General features: G+C 45.6%; 2 protein-coding genes across 2 annotated transcripts in view; one reads left to right on the forward strand and one right to left on the reverse strand.

Annotated features, from left to right (window-relative positions):
- DNALI1 (dynein axonemal light intermediate chain 1) overlaps positions 1-12792 on the reverse strand; it is a 36716-nt gene extending 23924 nt beyond the window's left edge. The window contains exons 1-2 of the mRNA XM_033954964.1: positions 12637-12792; positions 6828-6958 (exon numbers count right to left, since the gene is read on the reverse strand). Of these exons, the coding sequence (XP_033810855.1) occupies positions 6828-6958; positions 12637-12717 (212 nt within the window). The 5' untranslated portion in view covers positions 12718-12792. The remainder of the gene's footprint in view (positions 1-6827; positions 6959-12636) is intronic.
- A 138-nt stretch (positions 12793-12930) lies between these two features.
- CDCA8 (cell division cycle associated 8) overlaps positions 12931-21121 on the forward strand; it is a 35322-nt gene continuing 27131 nt past the window's right edge. Inside the window, exons 1-2 of the mRNA XM_033954963.1 lie at positions 12931-13213; positions 18410-18522. Of these exons, the coding sequence (XP_033810854.1) occupies positions 18426-18522 (97 nt within the window). The 5' untranslated portion in view covers positions 12931-13213; positions 18410-18425. The remainder of the gene's footprint in view (positions 13214-18409; positions 18523-21121) is intronic.

Below are 21121 nucleotides of genomic sequence, written 5' to 3' on the forward strand. Positions count from 1 at the left end.
TCGGAGTAGACCGGAGGAAAGCAACAGAAGCTGCCATCGCTCGGACCTTATGTCCCGTGACCCGACCATGCAGCTCGAGACCAGCCTGAGCGTAGCAAAAAGAAATAGAAGCAGCCAACCAGTTGGACAAGGTTCGCTTGGAAACAGGATGTCCCAACCGATTAGGATCAAAGGACAAAAATAATTGAGGAACCTTCCGATGAGACTTGGTGCGTTGAAGATAAAAAGCCAACGCCCTCTTACAGTCAAGCGTGTGAAGCGCCGCCTCCCCAGGATGAGAGTGGGGCTTCGAAAAAAACACCGGAAGAACAATGGACTGATTGAGGTGGAAATCAGACACAACCTTAGGTAAAAATTTAGGATGGGTGCGAAGAACCACCTTGTCATGATGGAACACAGTAAAGGGCGGGTCTGCAACCAAAGCCTGCAGCTCACTAATCCGACGAGCGGACGTGAGCGCAAGCAAAAAGATCACCTTCCAAGTGAGAAACTTAAGAAGAGACTTGTCAATAGGCTCAAAAGGAGGTTTCATCAGCTGAGCCAAGACCACATTAAGATCCCAAACCACAGGAGGAGGTTTGAGAGGAGGATTAACATTCACTAGACCCCTCATGAAACGAATCACCAGAGGATGAAGAGAGAGAGATCGCCCCTCGAGATGCCGATGGAAAGCAGCAATAGCACTGAGATGCACCCGAATGGAAGTCATCTTCAGCCCAGACTTGGACAAATGCAACAAATATTCCAGAACCGAGGACACCGGAACCGAACTCGGATCCAGATGGTGCGAGGAACACCAGGATAAAAATCTGGTCCACTTCTGGGAATAACAAAGCCGAGTCGAGACCTTCCTGACCGACTGAGAAACAGAAACCGAAGTCAAGGGGAAAGGAACCAAGCCGTCAGATGTAAGGACTGAAGATTGGGATGCAACAGCGAACCCCGACTCTGAGACAGCAGAGAGGGAAAAACAGGCAGAAGCAGAGGCTCCCTGACACTGAGTTGAAGGAGCAGGGAGAACCAGTGCTGACGAGGCCAACGAGGCGCAATGAGAAACATAGTGGCTCTGGACGACTTGAGATGAACCAACGTCCTCAAGATCAGAGGGAAAGGAGGAAACGCATAGAGGAACCTCCCTCCCCAGTCGAGAAGGAAGGCATCGGCTTCGAGACGGTCCGGGGAGTACATCCGAGAACAATAGAGGGGCAGTTTGTGAGTCTCCGGGGAGGCAAACAGATCCACCTGAGGAGTCCCCCAGCGGTCGAAGACCTCGTGCAGAACTCGGGAGTTTAGCGACCACTTGTGCGGCTGGAGAAGACGACTGAGTTTGTCGGCCAGACAATTCTTCTCTCCCTGAATGTAAACCACCCGCAGGAAGATGTTCTGGGAGACAGCCCATTCCCAAAGGCACAGGGCTTCCCGGCACAGGGACCAAGAGCCCGTCCCCCTTCCTTGTTTATATAATACATTGCCACTTGGTTGTCCGTCCGCACGAGTACTACCTGATCATGCAGCAGGTGGCAGAACGCTCGAGCAGCCAGAAAAATGGCACGAAGCTCCAACACATTGATGTGACAAAGACGGTCCTCCGCCGACCATAGACCTTGAGTCCGCAGACCGTCGAGATGAGCCCCCCACGCGTACTCCGAAGAGTCCGTGGTCAGGACCTTGCGATGCGGAGGGACGAGAAAGAGAAACCCCCGGAAAGATTGGAAGAGTTGGTCCACCAACGGAGCGAGCATCTCAAGGAAGGAGTCACTGTCACAGGAAAGGAGAGTGGGTCCCGATCTTGACGCCACTGGGAAGCCAAGGTCCACTGAGGGAGTCTCAGGTGCAATCGGGCGAATGGTGTGACATGAACCGTCGACGCCATGTGGCCAAGGAGAATCATCAGACGGTGCGCTGAGACGGAGCGCTGCAGCGAAATCTGACGGCACAGTCGAAGCAGAGCCTCCAACCTCGGAGGGGGGAGGAACGCACGAAGGCGAACCGTGTCCAGCACGGCCTCGATAAACTGAAGGGATTGAGCAGGGCACAGCTGAGATTTGGGAAAGTTCACCTCGAACCCCAGACTTTGAAAGAAGGTGATAGTCTGTTGGGTCGCTGAGATAACCCCCTCCCTGGACGATGCCTTGATCAGCCAATTGTCCAGGTAAGGAAAGACCTGTAGCCCCTGAGATCTCAGGGCAGCCGCGACTACCACCATGCACTTCGTGAAGACTCGAGGTGACGACGTCAGCCCGAAAGGAAGGACCCGATACTGAAGGTGCAACTCCCCCCACCTGGAACCGTAAGAACTTGCGGAAGGCGGGATGCACTGGAACATGAGTGTACGCTTCCTTCAAGTCCAGGGAGCACATCCAATCCCCTTCCTCCAACAGAGGGTAGAGAACCGGAAGTGACAACATACGGAACTTCTCTCGGACCAGGAACCTGCTGAGCTTCCAGAGGTCCAAAATGGGGCATAAGTCCCCGGTCTTCTTTGGGACCAAAAAGTAACAGGAGTAAAACCCCCGCCCCCGTTGGTTTGGGGGGACCGGCTCCACCGCCCGAAGGCTCAACAAGGCCCTGGCCTCCGAGAGGAGAAGAGGAAGCTGGGCTCGACTGGAAAGAGAGGTCCCTGGCGGATGTTCCGGCGGCGAGGCCGAGAAGTTCAGCGAGTAACCCTCGGAGATGAGACGGAGCACCCAAGCGTCTGACGTGATCATAGCCCAGGCCGAGTGAAAGACCCGTAGCCGGCCCCCGATGGGCAGGGGGTCCGGCGAGAGTGCGGAGGGGGCCCGCCCCCATCCACTCATCACGTCAAAAAGACGGCGCCGGCTTAGACGCCCCCTGCGCCTGAGGTTTAGGTTGGCCCCCTCTGCCCTGCTGTGGGGGGCGCAGGGGCGGAGGCCTAGAGAATGCTGGTGTAGACTTTTGAGGGTATCACCACGGTGGAGGTCTAAATGGCTTCTGTGGTGGTACCCGTGGCTTAGGACAGACCAAGGAGGCGATGGAGCGTTCATGTTCGGACAGGCGTTTGGTCGCCGCCTCCAAGGACTCATCAAACAATTCTGATCCAACACATGGCAGATTGGCTAGGCGCTCCTGCAAGTTCGGGTCCATATCCACCGTTCGGAGCCATGCGAGACGGCGCATCACCACCGCAAAGGCGGAGACTCTGGAGGCCAACTCAAATGCGTCGTAAACAGCATGAAAAAGGTATAGACGCAGTTGAGACAAGTTGGCCATAAATTTGCCAAAGTCCTCCTTATGGGAATCTGGCATAACCCCATGATAACGAGGTAACGCCTTCACCCTCTGCCTCAGATAAGATGAAAAAGTGAAAGCATAATTAAGGATCCTGGCCGCCATCATGGAATTGGAGTAGAGGCGGCGACCAAACTTGTCCAGGGTCCGCCCTTCCCGCCCGGGAGGGACCGCAGCTGAGACCCTAGAAGGCTGGGACTTCTTTAACGCCGACTCCACCAGCAACGATTGGTGAGACAGTTGTGCTTTCTCGAAGCCCTTGCATGGGATGGTACGGTACTTCGACTCCATTTTCGATGGAACCGCTGTGACTGTAAGAGGGGAGTCCAAGTTCCTCAGGAAGGTCTGATGGAGGACCTTATTAAGGGGCAGACGAGGAGTCTCCCTCAGGGGAGAAGGTAAATCCTGCTCCTCCAAAAACTCCTTGGTATATTGAGAACCGGACACCAGATCCAGGTCCAAGGCCCTCCCCATATCAAGCACAAATCTCGAAAAGGAGGAGGGCTTGGAAGGTGGGGAGAGAGATTGAAAGGCCCGTGTCGCCAAAAAGGAAGGGGAAGCCTCACGGGAATACCGAGGTTCCCTACCAGTACCAGACCCCGAGCCCCACGACGCCGCTCCGATTGACCTCGACGGGGTCGGGGACCACCTATGCCCCGAGGAACCCCTTTGGGAAGTCCCCTGGGAATGAAGCACCGAGGCCTGCCCCTTCCGTTTCGGCGAGGAGTCTCTCGATAACCCTCCCTCGGAGGAACGGAAAAGCCTCGGATTATCGAGGCGGAGCTCCGAGACACGCAGCGTCTCAGCCCCGGTCGGCGAGGAGCGACCGCGTCTCCGAGGCCGACCCGAGGGCGAGGAGCCCCGGGAGGACCTCGACGAGGAAGAAGTGGAAGAGATCCTCCGAACTCTCCGCACCTTGTCCCGAGGCCGCACACTCCGCTCCGGCTGGTCGACCGAGGTCGAGGGCAAGGTCGGGGTCGAGGCCGGAGCCACCCCGGGGGCCGAAGTCGAGGGCACCGAGACCGAGGCTGCCGAAGCCGGGGCACTCGAGGCCGAAGCCGGCTGCAGATGCGCGAGGGCGCTGGACAGCTCCGAGGCAATGAGGGCACGGAGCAAGTCCTGAAAAACAGGAACCCCCATCATGGCCGGTAGATCCGAGGCCGGCGGGTGCTCCCTCGAGGGCGACCTCGGTCTCGAGTATTCCCGCGGGGCATCCGACTTCGACGCTCGGGGCGGGGCCGAAGACGACCCACCCGCCCCCGTCGAGGATCCCGAGGATGGCTTCTTCGAGGTTGGAGCTGAAGAAGGAAGTGAGGACTTACCCCCCCGTCGACTTCGAAGTCAAGGACGCAGGCTTCGATGAAGCAGGATGTCGCGGCGAGGTCGAGGGAGTCGAGGCCGAGGTCAAGGCCGGGGCCGAAGCCGAGGCCGACGTCGAGGCCTGCCCCACCGCGGGGTCCACAGCAAAGAGCTCCGCCATTCTGGCACGACGGCGGCGGAGAGCTCTTGGCTGAAAAGCCGAGCACCGAGGACAGGAGTCGGTGGGGTGCTCGGGACCCAGGCAAAGTAAGCACCACCGGTGGGGATCGGTGATTTAAAGCAGCCGATCGCACCGGGTGCACTTTTTAAAGCCCGTCAAAGGACGGGACATGAAATCGAAAACGGCCGGGAACGTAACGAGGTCCCGCGGCCGCGGCTACCGGGAGCCCCCAGAGCCGAACTAAAAAATACTTTTTTTTTTTTTGACGATTATCAAACACACGAACGAATAAAAAAATAAAGCAAGCACAGCGACCGAGAAAAACGACTCAGACGCGGTGTCAGAAGGCAAAAATAGAGAGCACAATTTCCACAGGGCTTCTGGCTCCGCGGAAAAAACTGAACTGAGGACCACGAGGTGGGGATGCGCCCTCTAGTGGGCAAGAAGGCATGCACATGCGTGGTGCAGCATAGCAAACTTGAAACTTCAATCAAGTTTGCTTGAAAAGCTGTCCGCGCTGGGGCTCCGTAGATGACGTCACCCACATGTGAGAATATCATGCCTGCTTGTCCTGGGATAAATCAAATATACTGTACAACAAGAAATCTGAAAAGTATCCTGTTCTGTGTGATGTACCTCTAATAATGTAACACAATGCACTTTTAATACATATTAAACAAAATACTAGAATTTATCTACAGCTGGTTATCCAATATTAGCCAATAGGGGGGAAGGGGTAAAACACGGACCTCGGAGACCTATACCGCACGTCCTTAAAAATCTAAGGTCCATGCCACTTGTAGTTAGTTTCTGGCTCTGACAGACCTCAATGATAATTTAGCACTGACCGATCCGTCTCAGCATAGGGAGGGAAAAGCATTAGGATCCATCAGCGCTAAAATGTCACCAAAGTCTGTCAGAACCAGAGACTAAAAGTGGAGCGGCTACTTTGCTGGCAATAATTGAATGTTTATAGAGCCTGGACCGGGTCCCCGCCACTGGTATCTTTTGCAGGAGAGATTTTCTGCAAAAGTTCATTAAGGGGAATGGTTTTAGTCTCTGGCTCTGACAGACCTCTATGACATTTTAGTGCTGAAGGATCCTAATACTTTTCCCTCCCAATGCTGAGACGGACCATCAGTGCTAAATTGTCATTGAACTTCAGCTAATAACAATAAACTTTTATTAATTTTAACAGGGGTTGCCATTCAGCAGATTACAGGGAATTGGAAAGATTATACTAAATTAAATTATATTTTTTGGTGGAATTCAGTGTGCCATATTTATAAGATGGAAAGGGTATTTGCTCTGCAACAAGGTAATTATAATAAGTTTAAAAAGATTTGGGGGTCATTGGTGGTTTATTCTAATGATCAGACATCTTAAACACCAAAATATTGAATAAGATAAGGGGGTGGGATTCTGAAGGATAATAATTGTTAATTGTTATTTATTGGTATATGGTTGGGAGGGGTGGGCTTCTTATATAATTATTTATTTGGAGTAATACAAATTGGTATCTGGGAGGGAGGGATGGGTTTCTTATATAATTATTTATTTGGAGTAAAACAAAGAAGATTGTCAAGTGATGAATTAAGGTATTTCTGAATGATTGTTGTACATTTGTTGTAATTTTTTGAGAATTATTAAAAAAATAAATAAATAAATTGTCATCGAGGTCTGTCAGAGCCAGAAACTAATTACAAGTGGCACAGACCTCAGATTTTTAAGGACGTGCGGTTTTAGATTTGTGAGGTCCGCGTTTTACCCCTTCCTGCCATTAGGCTAACGTTACAAACAAGGAAGATTTTTTTTTTCTTTTGACTTACCCTATACTGTTTATTTCACCAAACTAATAAGATATGTTAATTCCAAACCACTATGGTTAGATAATGTCTAATGGATTTGTACATCTGTTTGTTGTTTCAGTACAGGAGGTATAATCTTGCTTTGGCAATGCTTATTCTAGTATGATACAAGTATTCCCAGTGGAGGTTGGAGGTAGGGCATTAACCCCTAATATTGTACCGGTTCTCAGTTCATAGCTCAGGCTCTACATTTGTATCTAAGCCAAAAAGCTTTAAAACAGAGTTCTTACCTAGGAGGCAGGATTGCATTTAAAATTTCTTCAGGCTGTTTACTTGTATCTATAGGTGGCGACTTTGGCTTGTGGGGGGGAACCGGACCAGTTACATCAGGCTGCTGCGGACTCACTTTCAAAGGCCGGGCCTGAAAAGTATAAACATGATCCATCATTTACAATCCCTGCACAAAACAAGATATAAAGGCGCTGCTGTTCTGGTCTCAGAGTAAAGGAATTGGTTAATGGTTAATACAGTGGCCTGAGAACTAGGTTCGGTTCCCACTGCAGCAACTTGTGACTCGCAAGTCATTTAACGCTCCGCTGCCAAGGTACAACATAAGTACCTGAACATATGTAAACCGCTTTGATTGTAACCACAAATCCTATCTCCTTTCCTTTTCAGGATGGACCTTAATTGGATTTCTTCCTGATTTTCTTTCTAGATTGTACTGAAATTCTACACTGTGAACTAAAACTAAAACCCAGACCCCCGCTATGGTCAGCACAACCAGGGCTGTGGAGTCGGTAGATAAATGTTCCGACTCCGACTCCTCAGTTTTTTGTACTTCTGACTTCGACTCCAAGTACTCGAAATTTCCTACGACTCCGACTCCTCCTCCACAGCACTGGTTAATTTTCAGATCGTTAAAATGGAATGTCAAGTTGAGAGAAATTAGCATTTTCGACACCACCTTCTTTTTGCTTTTAATCAAGGTTCTAAGGCCGCAGAAGCTGCTCGCAACATTTGTGCTGTGTATATAGTGGGTGCTATAGCTGAAAGAATCGCTCGTGATTGGTATGCCAAGTTCAAAAATGGAGTCGGTAGATAAATGTTCCGACTCTGACTCCTCAGTTTTTTGTACTTCTGACTCCGACTCCAGGTAGCCGAAATTTCCTCCGACTCCGACTCCTCGACTCCGACTCCACAGCCCTGAGCACAACTTAAATAAAACTGGTCAAATATTGATCATTTTTGGCATAGAGAAACTTCCAAATATTTTTAATCTTGGGGACAGTAAATGGCTTCCATGGGATCAGTTCTTTGACAGCTTGAACATTTTCTGCCATTGAATAGTTCTTGCTATCTTGCTACCAGCCTTCTGACCAGTTGAACCTGAGTGTCTAAGAGATTTCAAAAAGTTGTCCAAAGTGCATTTCTTCCAATCTTTGGGCTCCTTTTATAAAGCTCTACCATGGGCCAGCGAGGTAAGTGCTCTGACACATAGGAATTCTGAGTGTCGGAGCATTTACCTCACTGGCCTGTGGTAGAAACCTCTAGTACGCTTTATTAAAAGTTAGCAATTGTTTGAAAATTATCCAAAATTGTTGATATTTTTTACCAGTTTTGTAGAATGATGACCATAACAGATATCTGGGGGGAGGGGAGGGGTTCACAATGTAGCCTGGCCTTCAGTTGTATAAATGCTGTCTCCAACTCCAGAGATGCGGAGAGAAGTTTTTCACTGTTCAATCTGATACCTTCTGCTAGAAGAAAGTCACTAAGCAAGAAAAAATTGTTTTGTCGAGTATAATTTAATGAAAATACTGAATTGTACTGAAATTCTGGATAATAGCAAAAATATTGTTTAAATGTTGTCAAATAAACTTGCAGAATTTGCAAATTTTGTGTGCAGAATTCCAACAGGAGTGACACAAAATCTTCCTGTGAGAAATAATCTTGTACAATGTATTATTAGGTCAGCCTTACTGGATCGGACCAATGGTCCATCAAGGCCAGTAGCCCATTCTCATGGTGGCCAATCCAGGTCACTAGTACCTCGCTTTCAGTGGAAGTAAATCTCAAATATCTCAATCCGTCCTCTCTTTTCTGGAGCCATATGGTAACCCTACCTTTGACCAAGCAGCTGCTCCACTCTTCTATCAAACAACAGACCAGAGGGCTTGGTAAAACCTCTAGCCTGTCACTTTGCATTAATTTCAAACGAAAAAGTCTAGTCTCTAGCCTGGTCATCCCCTGTTTGTCAGTTATTCCACAATACAACATGTAAAATCATTTATTCACACAACCTCCCCACAACCCTAAGGCAAGAATCTAATTTAAATAATTTCAAGTCCAGTCTTAAAACTTTACTTTTTAAAGACACGAGATTTAAATAAATGGTTCATCCCAGACAACCCTACTTCCCTTATGTTTTTTCCTCTACCCTCTCCTTTTTATTTCAAGTATTGTAACCTTTCCCTTCTGTTTTATGTTTTGTCAACAGAAATTTTTTTTAGCATGTATGTCCTTCCCCCTGATTTTAATCATTTATTGTAAAATCTTGAAACTTAAAGGATCTAAAGGGCTCTTTTTCTAAAATGTACTAGAATCTGGGCTTAATGCATGGGAAAGCAGAATTTTACCACTCCCTAAGCCCAGATTGAATGCAGCAATTTGGGGAATTTCTTTAATACACTTTTCATAACATGTCTACAAAAGATATAAGATATAGAAAAAAATACATACTGTATACATATTTCAATAAGGATAGTATATGCTGGGTTTTACTAAATGGTGGTAGAAGTAAGTGCTCTGATGGGGAGAATAGGAGCAGAGAAGGGAGATGCTGAACTTGGGGGAGGGGCATAGGGACATAATAATAGCTTTATTTATATTGCGTCATACCTTTCAGTTCAAGACAGTTTATAACAAGAGAGGCTGCAGGAAAGACTGAGCAAATTGCAGCTCTACACTCTCGAGGAGCGTAGGGAGAGGGGAGACATGATTGAGACATTTAAGTACATCACGGGACGGGTAGAGGTGGAAGATGATATCTTTCTTCTCAGGGGACCCTCGACCACAAGAGGACATCCGCTCAAGCTCAGGGGAGGGAAGTTTCGTGGAGACGTCAGGAAGTACTTCTTCACGGAGAGAGTGATCGAGCATTGGAACAAGCTTCCAGTGCAGGTGGTCGAGGCACGCAGCATCCCAGACTTCAAGAACAAATGGGATACCCATGTGGGATCCCTACGAGGTCATGCCAAGGATAGGGTCACTAGGACTTGAATAAGCGGGTCAGTAGAGTGACGGTATAATTACAATGAGCAGGTCAGTAGAGTGACAGTATAATTACAATTATACTTAAGAGGTCAGAAGACCTAAGAGGGTGGGTAAATAGTGTGGGCAGACTTGATGGGCTATATGGCCCTTATCTGCCGTCATTTTTCTATGTTTCTATGTTTCTAAAGTTAAATCAAGAGCATGAAGTAGGAGTAAACAAATAGGCATGCAACATAATTATAAATATCAGAAGGCAGGAGCATGCAAGTAGACGTAGAGGAAATCGTTTGAGGAAGTTTAAACAAATTTATTGAATAAATGGGTTTTCATTGATTTTCTGAATGAATGGTATGACGATGAGTTAAGGAGTAAGTCACTCAGAGTACTGTTCTAGATTACTGCTTGGAAGGAAAGTGTCTTGTCGAGGAATCTTTTGACTTGGTCTCCTTTGGGATTCGGAAAGGCGAATAATAATGTTCTGCGTGAGAGGCAGAGTTTGTTTTGGAGAACAAAGTGTTTCAGAAGGTAGGTGGGTGCAGTACCGAATAGTGGTTTAAAGCATAGACAACTGAATTTGAAAATTATTCTTGCCTCTACTGGTAGCCAGTGCAGTTTTTTGAAATATGGAGCACACTGGCTTCCGGTTGTACATCGCATATTATATAAACAATGTTTACTCACCTTTAAAGCTATAGAATACAAAACTCCAGCCTTTATATATAGACTTTTGATACCTTATACCACCTCTAGATCTCTTAGATCTCAAGACCAACACCTATTAGCAATTCCTTCACTAAAAGTTATTAACACAAGACGTAGCACAATCTTTTCAATAACAGCCCCTCAAACCTGGAACAACCTCCCACTATACCTAAGACAAGAAAAAAACCTGTCAAAATTTAAGACTGAACTAAAAAGTTTTCTATTTATAGATGCTTTTAACGACTAAAGCCTTCATATTCCTAATTTAATTATTAGGCCAAATGTCTTCGTTCCCCCTTCCTAATGTTTTTTCCTTGAATTTAATGTTTTTAATAGCGATTGTAACCATTAAATAATTTTCCTTCTGTTTCATTATAGATGGTAGTAATTACCTCTAAAATGTATTGTAATTTGTATACATAAGTTTATTATTTTTTAATTTAAATTATTGTATGTACGTTACCAAAAACTTTTATTTACTTGTACATCGCCTTGAATTTTGAATAGGCGATAAATCAAAATATTTAATAAACTTGGAAACTTGGATGTGGTTGGATTTTTTCAGGTCAAAAATCAGTCGTATGATTGTTTTGGATTATTCTCAATCTTTTGGTAGTTTTTTTGTAGGATCCTAGGTAAATTATGTTGCAGTAGTCCAGTGAGCTTAGGATTAGTGATTGTACTAAGTCTAAACGATGCAAAATTGAAATATGATTTTAATGTATGTAGTTTCCATAAAAGGCAGAAGCATTTTTTTTTTTTACTAAGATGTCGGTGTGGGTGTCGAATGTCAGTTGTTAGTCTAAGGTCACTCCTAGAGAAGTAATGCTGGACACAGGAGGAGGAGATGGGGACATAGAATGATGATGTTGATGATGAAGGCAAGAAGATGGACACAGGGGAAATACTAGAAAGGGAAGTATAGGAGACACAGAGAAGGGAGATGCTGAACATGGGGAAAAATACATACACAGAGATGGATGATAGATAGTGAGCTTGGAGAAAGAAGAAGAACCTGGAGAGTGAATTAAGAGAAGACGGAAGGAAACAGAAACCAGAACCTGAGACCATCTGTTACTGTCGCAGCCGGCGCTAAAAACTGCACTACAGTTTTGTAAAAGGGGGAGAAGATAACTAATCTAATCAGAATTTTTGAATTGCACTTATCTAGTACAGATTCAAAGTGATTTACAAGATAAGAGGCCCATGCAATGACATGGGGAAATAGTTACATCACATTGTAGAGGAAGGATACATTGTTGCCACGGGAAATAGTTACATCACATTGTGGATACATTGTTACAGGAGGCTGTCTAGATAGATTAGGACAGATTTGCAAGTGGGTCGGATATAGGTTACCATATGGCTCCAGAAAAAGGAGGACGGATTGAGATATCCGGGTTTTATTTCCACTGAACGTAAAGGAAGTAAAACCCGGATGTTTCAAGGAGGAGGGGATACCAGGTCATAGAGGGTTTTACTCAGTTACAGGGAGAAGACAATTAAGGTTCGTCTTTGGAAAAGGGGGCTAGACAACGGAAGGTAGAAAAATAATTATTTTCTCTTTTGTGATTAGAATATAACAGATTTGAAATGTGTATCCTGCCAGAGCTGATGTTAAGATATAGCTGGGGACCATAAAGCCCACTATCAGGCTGTGCCTTCTTCAGCTTCAAGCAGGCATAGGGCTCTCTCTAGCCAAGAGGCAGCTACATAGTAGATGACGGCAGATAAAGAACCGAATGGTCCATCCAGTCTGCCCAATCTGGTTTTTTCTTCTTCTTAGCTATTTCTGGGCAAGAATCCATAGCTCTGCCCGGTCCTGTTCTTAGGTTCCAGCTAGTTGCAGTCCCTTAACACTATTCCTGCCATGTGGCATGATTCTGTAGTCATTTGTGAGGGGGAGGGGAGACCGGGGTTTTGTTGATCCTTGTTCTATATGCTATGCGATGTAGAAAATGACAGTTCTACAGAATATTATTGATTTCAGCCTTGTGCGGGCCCCAGGACTACAACCCCCACAATGCACTGGGCGAGGGGCTTGAAGTGCGGCAAGCCGGCTTCGGCCCCTGCGCTCCTTCTTCCCGGCGGGGCCCGCGTCCTGTCGTCGGCCCTCCTCACCTTGGGGGACTTCCTGTCCGTGTTGCGGCTGATGAGCAAGGGGTTGTCATACTTGAGCAGGGAGTCTGCCGGCGGGATCATGGCTGCCGGGACGAGCGGCTCCGTCTCCCTTGCGGAGAGGCGCTTGTTTACCGTTGCCCTGGAAACCGCTGCCGGAAGTCATCGAGGGCCGGAAGCCGAGGCGGAGGGCGGGCTCCCGCATGCTAATGAGCTGCGCCGCTCGGCCAAGAAGTACGCGGTTGTTTCCGTGGCTTTCGGAGCCCCCCATGGAATAAACGAATGCTAATTTGATTTTTTTTTTTTTTTTAAAACCCGGACATCTGAGAGTGACAGTGCGTTGCCCCAAAACATCGGGGCGGGAAGGGAGTCAGCGGCCGTTCTCATTGGCCACGACGAATTGCTGGTCCTTTCCTATTTGGCGGTAGAGAGTGGCGACACCCTCCCATTGGGCAGCGCCGGCGCGCGCGGCCTCCGTCTTCAGCCATTGGCTGTGGCCGTGGGCTGGCGGTTTAGGTTTGAAATCTGTCGCCGGAGCCGTGTGGGCGGTTGCTGCGGCCTTTCCCGGCGTCAAAGCGAGGTAAGAGCGGGTCGGGGGGGGGAGGTTTAATGGAGGAGCCCCGGACCCCCACCTTCGGGCCCTTTCGCGCCGCCGGGAGGCTCCTCGGCCGAATCCAGAGCTCGGCTGATGGCTCCAGGCCTCCGAAAGGGCCCGAGGTCGGCTGCTGTTGGCGTTCAGAAGTGTCACTGTTACCCAGCTCCAGGCGCCCCGTGGCACTGTGGGAGTTGTAGTCCCTGATTCAAATCAGTGCTACCAGGCCCACAATGCACTGTTTCTCAACTCGGCAACTCAGGTTTTCAGGATATCCACAATAAATATGCAGAAATGTGATTTGCATACGCTACCTCCGCTATATGCAAATTTCTTTCATGCATATTCATTGTGGCGATCCTGAAAACCTGACTTTCAAGAGGGCTGAGTTGAGAAACATTGCCATGATGCCCAAGATGAGCTTGGAGCAAGGGTGCCAGCTTTTCTTAGGGAATGCAATGTGGAAACGAATAGAGAATGACATGGGGGACAGCTTGTCCCCAGCCCCGGGGGATCGGCCTCCATCACCGTTCCCTTGAGTTCGGTCCCTGTCCCTGCAAGCTTCATCTTCATCTGCACAAGCTTCGAACGCGTGATTTTGGAGACTTGCGCAAATGAGGTCAGAGGTTGCAAGGATGGGGACAAATTTGTTCCCATGTCATTCTTTACCCATAAGTTCTCTCTACGCCAGGGGTCTCAAAGTCCGTCCTTGAGGGCCGCAATCCAGTCGGGTTTTCAGGATTTCCCCAATGAATATGCATGAGATCTGTGTGCATGCACTGCTTTCAATGCATATTCATTGGGGAAATCCTGAAAACCCGACTGGATTGCTGCCCTCAAGGAGGGACTTTGAGATCCCTGCTCTATGCAATGGGGTAAATTGAGGGATTACTATATGGTTCCAGAAAAAGGAAGATAGATTGAGACATCTGGGTTTTATTTTCATTACTTTCGATGGAAGAAAAACCCAGATGTCTCGATCTGGCCTTCTTTTTCTGGAGTTATATGGTAACTGTAAACCTGGATCCACTTGACTTTCAATCGGTCCAGTGGTACCAATGTTGAGGTGGTTTACAAAAACATTAACTTCCCTCTAAGAATTAAAATGCCTCACATTGTAATCACATGCCATCTGGGAGAAAATTAAGATTGAAACTCCTATGTTATTGATGATAGATACTGCACATTATGTGACCATAAGTTAGTCGGCTTTCTCAGTGGCTGCCGCAAAATTATGGAATTGGATGCCAGGCACGCTAAGCCTCTGCAGCAATTGTTTGCGCAGACTTTAGTTATTTGAACATTTTGTCAAACCATAAAGGTTAGAATTATGTTAATAAAGGGTATGAAATGTTTGTCATGTATATGGAGATTGGTTTTATATATGTTATGTTGTAACTCGCCTAGAGGTTTTAGATGAGCAATACATTTTAAAATAAATAACAAGCTTCACTATCTTACCAAATCATCACCTGACACCCTTAAAAATCTGTGGAGCATCTTATCATAGTTCAAAGACATCACCTGACTGTTCAACCAAAGGCTTACAATAAGATAATTTCTGAATCTTTCTGCCACATTTTTTTTGGCCACTGATTGCATTTGTTGATGTTTGGGGATCTTCTGTTTCTCCATGCATAATGCAGAATAGTCACTTCAAACTGATGCTTCTGTCAGTAAAAGCTGCTTTTTTACATCAGCTTTTTATAGGATTGTCCCAGGAAATCAGTTCTTCACAGATGTAATTTGTCTTCGTTTTAGCCCCCATTTATTTAGCCTAGCAACTTTCTCCTACCCATTTTTCTGTTTGTCAATAGGTCTCAACTTTACTTGCCCCCTTGACTGCTTAAGAGGTTTCATTGTATTGCACTGACATCTTGAGCTTCATATCTGTGTAATGTTCTTTGTGCCTATTAAACTCTGCCATTTGTATTGTGCTGATGTTTGTCTTATCTGTTATATGAATGTTCCTCCTATTATGATATATCATTTGTACACTGTTGACTGTTATATTTCTGTAATATGATTTGTTTCACAGTGTTGTTGTAATGTGTGTGTGTGTATATATAGTATATCTCTGACTAATCAAGTTTCAAGTTTATTAAAAAAAATTTATACCGCTTAATCAAATTTCTACAATAATAAAAATAATCACCCTTAAATTAATAGATAGACACTGTAGACATTGAATCATGCTATTTCTATTATTAGGATTCAGTTTGCTTGTCTTGAAGTTTAGTTAACCTCATTGATTGTATTAATGGTTCGATTTTGCTATGCTGTTAACAAAATTGTAAGCTACACCTGCAGTATAATGCCTTGGCTAAATATCTTCATAAAAGTGGCTAATAGAATTGTGTCCATTGGGATTTGTCTGGGTCATGATTCCTCAAAAGGTACCGCAGTGCTACTGTTTACATTGGTTTCCAGTGAATGATGATGTTTTCCTGAGCTTTTGTGTATACAGCTTGGTGATATGATATAGTAGGTGCTATATTAAAGTCAAGCTTTTTAAGAATCAAAGGCTGCAACACAACTGTAAGAAAATTTCACCAGATTTGATGGGGAGGGGTGTTTTTGTAATACTACCTCTGAGTTGCCCACACATGAAATTCGGTTATGATTTCCACACCAGTAGTGCTGATCTTTTGTGCAATTGATACTTCTAAGCATGCAGTAACCCCGGCACTTAACAGCAGGATCTGAACAGACCCAGTTGTTACCCGTTGCCCCTCCCCCTTCACCTCACTTGCTACTTGCATACGTTCTCGCTTTAACATGGTTATAAAATAATTACAACACAAAACTCTCTGCTTGGGTAAATAGCCACAGCTCTTGTTTATTGGCAACCATAACAAGTTAAACAAACTGTAAACAGAACAGATCCCGAGCTACCAAAATTAACCTCATAACATTTATAGCCCCCGACCCTGCCATGTCAGCAAGAGTCTGGGAGGTGGCATGTACTATCATGCCCCATTTTCCAGGGCACAGCTTCCAGCTGGCCTGCCGCTCATCCCGGATGGTCCCAGCTACCACATGACCGGCCACCTCTGACCTCCAAAAACGGTGAGTGGATGGGAAAAACCGCCTCCAAGGATCAGGTAAGCTCTGAATCCTTCAAGGTCCCGGATTTTGTTACCCCCTCCGCCAGAAACCATCACGACTGCACCCCCCTCCAATCACTTTAAACTGCTACGGTGGGAATTGCCGCTGACCAATCCCCTTCCCCAGAGGTTCCCCCCAACCTCATGGCTGCTGTCCACCCCTAATCTTGATGGGTGACAAAGCCCTGTGCTATTGTTGCCCACTGAGACCATTTCTTGGGTTCACCTTAACAAGATAAGATTATAAAAAATTGTAACACATGGTAGAAAACAAAGTCTGTAGTGAAACTTAGTATAATTGTTAGACATACATGAATATTTTACATCAGTTTGTTATTGTCCATATTGGCATTCTATAGAAGTTTCCTGAATTTGTTAATTTTTGTTTTCATCATGCTTGAATACCTTCTGGGTTTTTTTTTTTTAAATAAAACTTCAAAACAGAATGCAACAGTAAAGGGAATTGTACAATACATATCAATCATGTTTACTTGATCCAAAAATCATTATGGAACCTTGATTTTTCTTGAATTTAATGATGGGGTCTCAAAGTTAGGGAAGCTGTCATCTATTATATAGTGTCTCCTGCAAGAACAAATTGTCACCTGAAAGCAAGTGTCATTTGTCAATTTTGCGTGAAATGAGAGATATATGTAAGATCATCTTTAATTACAAACTTTTATTTATTAAAATTTGAGATATTATTGGTGATAAGACATTCAACTTCCTTTCTCATTTTCTCTGGTTTTCATCAAGGGCATATAACACTTTCTTTCAGGCTACAAAATAAAAATCTGAATTTAACGAAATACTTTTAAAAATGTTACTGCTGGAGCTGTGTAAAATGCAGGGATTGTAGCTGGTCTGAACAACTGGATTAATGTTTAGTTTTTCTATAATCCAGTGGTTCCCAAACATGTCCTGGGGAACCCCCAGCAGGTTAGGTTTTCAGGATATTCGTGAGAGAGATCAGCAGTAGTGCATGCAAATCTGTCTCATGAATATTCATTGCAGATATCCTGAAAAACAAACAAGAGGTTGACCCTTAAAAACTCCACAAAATTAACAAACAAGATATCCTGAAAACCCAGGGACAGGTTTAAGGGACTATTGTCCTAATCTTTTTGTGTTGCGCCTTGGGCTTTATCATTCTTACTTTAAATCCGGTGAAGCTAAAAATTGCTTATTTCCCAATTGTCAATCATTACTCCAACCTACTTAATTTATGGTAGTCTTTTCCTTGCCTCCTGCCAAATGATACAAATACTGAAAAAGGATATGGAGGTCTTGCTATTTGTGAGAGCTTTCGTTACCCGATTGTTTTAAACTAGTACATACAGGGCTGTGGAGTCGGTAGATAAATGTTCCGACTCCGACTCCTCAGTTTTTTGTACATCAGACTCTGACTCCAGGTACCCGAAATTTCTTCCGACTCCGACTCCTCGACTCCAACTCCACAGCACTGGTTAATTTTCAGATCATTAAAATGGAATGTCAAGTTGAGAGAAATGAGAAATTTCGACACCACCTTCTTTTTGCTTTTAATCAAGGTTCTAAGGCCGCAGTAGCTGCTCGCAACATTTGTGCTGTGTATATAGTGGGTGCTATAGCTGAAAGAATCGCTCATGATTGGTATGCCAAGTTCAAAAATGGATTCGGTAGATAAATGTTCCGACTCCAACTCCTCAGTTTTTTGTACTTCTGACTCCGACTCCAGGTACCCGAAATTTCCTCCGACTCCTCGACTCCACAGCCCTGAGTACATGACAGAGCAATCCCTTGTGAATTGAATAGTAAATGATGACTTTTGATTTTGTTGCTGATGTTTTGATGAATTTGTAGAGTTTCTCTTTTTATGTATGTATCATTTGTTACCCGCTTGGATGTAAGCGAGAGAGAAATTTTAAAACTAAATAAAAATTCTGTCTGTCTCTCAAGCACATCTATGCTTTGCACTACGTTTAAACATGAGCGGCAGAAAGAACAAAGCTGCAGAAATATAAAGAATTTTTCCGAACTGGAAGTTCTTCACGAAGAAATAGTGCTAAATTTCATGTTTTTATTGCCTTCAATTTAGCGATTACGTTTGCACCATGGCACCCGCAAAGAAGACTACTAATGGAAGACAGAAAAACACAGCTATGAAAAATGAAAAGCTGACTGCTTTCTTGAAGGATTTTGACAGTCAAGGTAATGAATTTAGTTTCTGGGATATAAATCTCACTTTGCTTAATTTAGGACTAAGAAAACTGTTAGTTTTTAGAATTGGTTTGCCAGTGCCAGCTATTTACTAAGGCCTTCATTTTACATGCCCTATTCAAATTTTGCCTTGCATAAATATTCTATAAATAGCGCCCTACCGGTGCCTAACTTAAATGGAAAAAGCTGTTTAAACATGATTAAAATTGTATTAAAAAAAAGAAATGTAAGCACCTAGAAAAATGGCACCTTCATTATCCCAGGACAAGCAGGCAGCATATTCCCACACATGGGTGACGTCACCGACGGAGCCCCGCAGCGGACAGCCTCGAAAGCATCTTGCTTGAAGATCTCGAGCTTTCGATTGCTGCATCGCGCATGCGCGCGTGCCTTCCCGCCCAAACTAGGGGGCGCATCTCCTGAGAGGATCCTCAGTTCAACGTTTTCCGCGGAGCCGAGAAGACTTGTCGACTTGGTTCCCGTAGCGTTGTGCCTTCTCTTCACCGCGGCTGAGTACTTTTTATTGTTTTCGGTCGCTGTGTTCGTAATTCTATTTCTTATATTTTATTTCTGTAAAAAAAAAAAAAAAAAAAAAAGATACATCTTTTTGTTTTTCTTTAGCGTCGGGTTAGAAGATTGAGGCCTAGGCCTCTCTTCTCCGTTCTCGACACGGACTTTGTCCTATCTATGTCCCGGCCTGTTACCGGGTTTAAAAGGTGTTATCAGTGTGGTAGAACTATTTCCATCACTGATCCACATAGTCGGTGTATGATCTGTCTTGGGTCGACTCATCGCCCCGAAGATTGTATTCGCTGCCTCACTCTTCAACCTCGTGCTTTTAAACGCCGCTGCGACAGATTTTTGGAGCTTTTTCCTCGTATGGAGCCTGAAAAAGCTGTGGCCTCGGTCGAGGCATCTGTAAAATCCTCGACTCCGGGTCCAACCTCGAGTACTAAAACCTCGACCTCGCCTCCTCGACAGGCCTCGGCCTCGAAGACCTCCGGGTCCTCGGCCTCGAAGGCCTCGACGATGTCCTCGAAGCCTGGATTGGGGGGTAAGTCTCCTGCTTCCTTTTCAGGTACCATCTCTAAGAAGCCGACAGAGTCTACCTCCATTCAGCCTGGGGCCCCAGGGTTGACTCCGTCTTCCAGACCTTCAAAACGTGCTTCCAAGTCCAGGGAATACTCTCGATCGAGGTCGCCCTCCTTGGAACGCACGAGACCTCCTGTGACTCCGAGTCCTTTGGTCTCCGTCCCCATGTTTGAGGATATGCTGAAGTCAATTCTGACTACGCAAATTTCCTCAATAGTGGCTCAGTTGGTACCGGTCTCGACTCTGTCTGCGCAACACCAGCCTGAGCATAAATCGGCACCCTCTCGGCGATCTCCTCGTCGCAGGTCTCGATCCAGGGTTTCCTCGTCAGACTCCTCGTCTGAACATGGAGCTAAACAAGCATTGCCTCGATCAAAGCACAGGTCTCGATCTTCGAAGCTTACCTCTACAAAGAGCTCGAAGCATTCTGATATTACTTCTAAAGCTCATACTACCATTGCCTCTTCAATATCGTCGAGGCATTCGAGGTCGAGGACACCACCTTCGAGGCATTTGTCTCGAGAAAAATCTCCTCTTACTAAACCTCGTACTCCGCGCACTTCTCCGACTCGGAGCCTTAAGCGGAAACATTCAGCCACTCCTCCTCTGACAGGCAGTGGAACATCTTCCATCACTTTACATCTTGAATCTGAGCCTCTATCTCAGTATTCACGCGAGGCTTCTCCATCTTTTTCAGTGACACATCGTTCTCGTTCTCTTTCTCCTGAGGAAGCCTCGACCTCGAAGTCTGCTTCTTTTGCTAAATTTGTCTTCGACATGGGACAGGCTCTTAATATTGATTTACATTCTGATTCAAAATACACGCCTGAATACCTTGCGGATATGGAACTTTCTCATCCTCCTAAGGAGACTTTACGTCTACCCATGACACCGGTGCTGAAGCAGACGTTTCTACGTAACATGGAGACTCCTTATTCTGTGACAGCTATTCCATCGAAGCTGGAGTCTAGGTATCGTACTGTTCCATGTAAAGGGTTTGAGAAATCCCAACTTTCTCATCAATCCCTAGTGGTGGAATCTTCCCTGAAGAAGGCTCACCCATCTAAGGTGTCTGCAACAGTTCCACCAGGACGCGAAGGGCGTACTATGGACAAGTTTGGGCGCAGACTTTATCAAAATTCTATGATGACAAATAGAATTTTGAATTATAACTATGTCTTTACTTCATATTTTAATCATTTTTTGAAGCAGTTGTCATCTTTTTGCCCAGACTGGCCCAAAGAACGCCTTTCTGAATATAAAAACATTATTCAATCTCTGTCTCAGTTACGTCTATTCATGTTGCAAGCATCTTATGATGCTTTTGAGCTATCCTCCAGAGTCTCGGCATTTGCAGTGGCTATGAGACGTCTTGCATGGCTCAGGATTGTAGATATGGATCCCAACTTACAAGATCGTTTAGCAAACCTGCCGTGTCAAGGTTCTGAGCTCTTTGATGACTCTATTGAAGCAGCTACTAAAAGGCTTTCTGAGCATG

Source organism: Geotrypetes seraphini, chromosome 8 (assembly GCF_902459505.1).
Source record: "Geotrypetes seraphini chromosome 8, aGeoSer1.1, whole genome shotgun sequence".
Taxonomy (NCBI): Eukaryota; Metazoa; Chordata; class Amphibia; order Gymnophiona; family Dermophiidae; genus Geotrypetes; species Geotrypetes seraphini.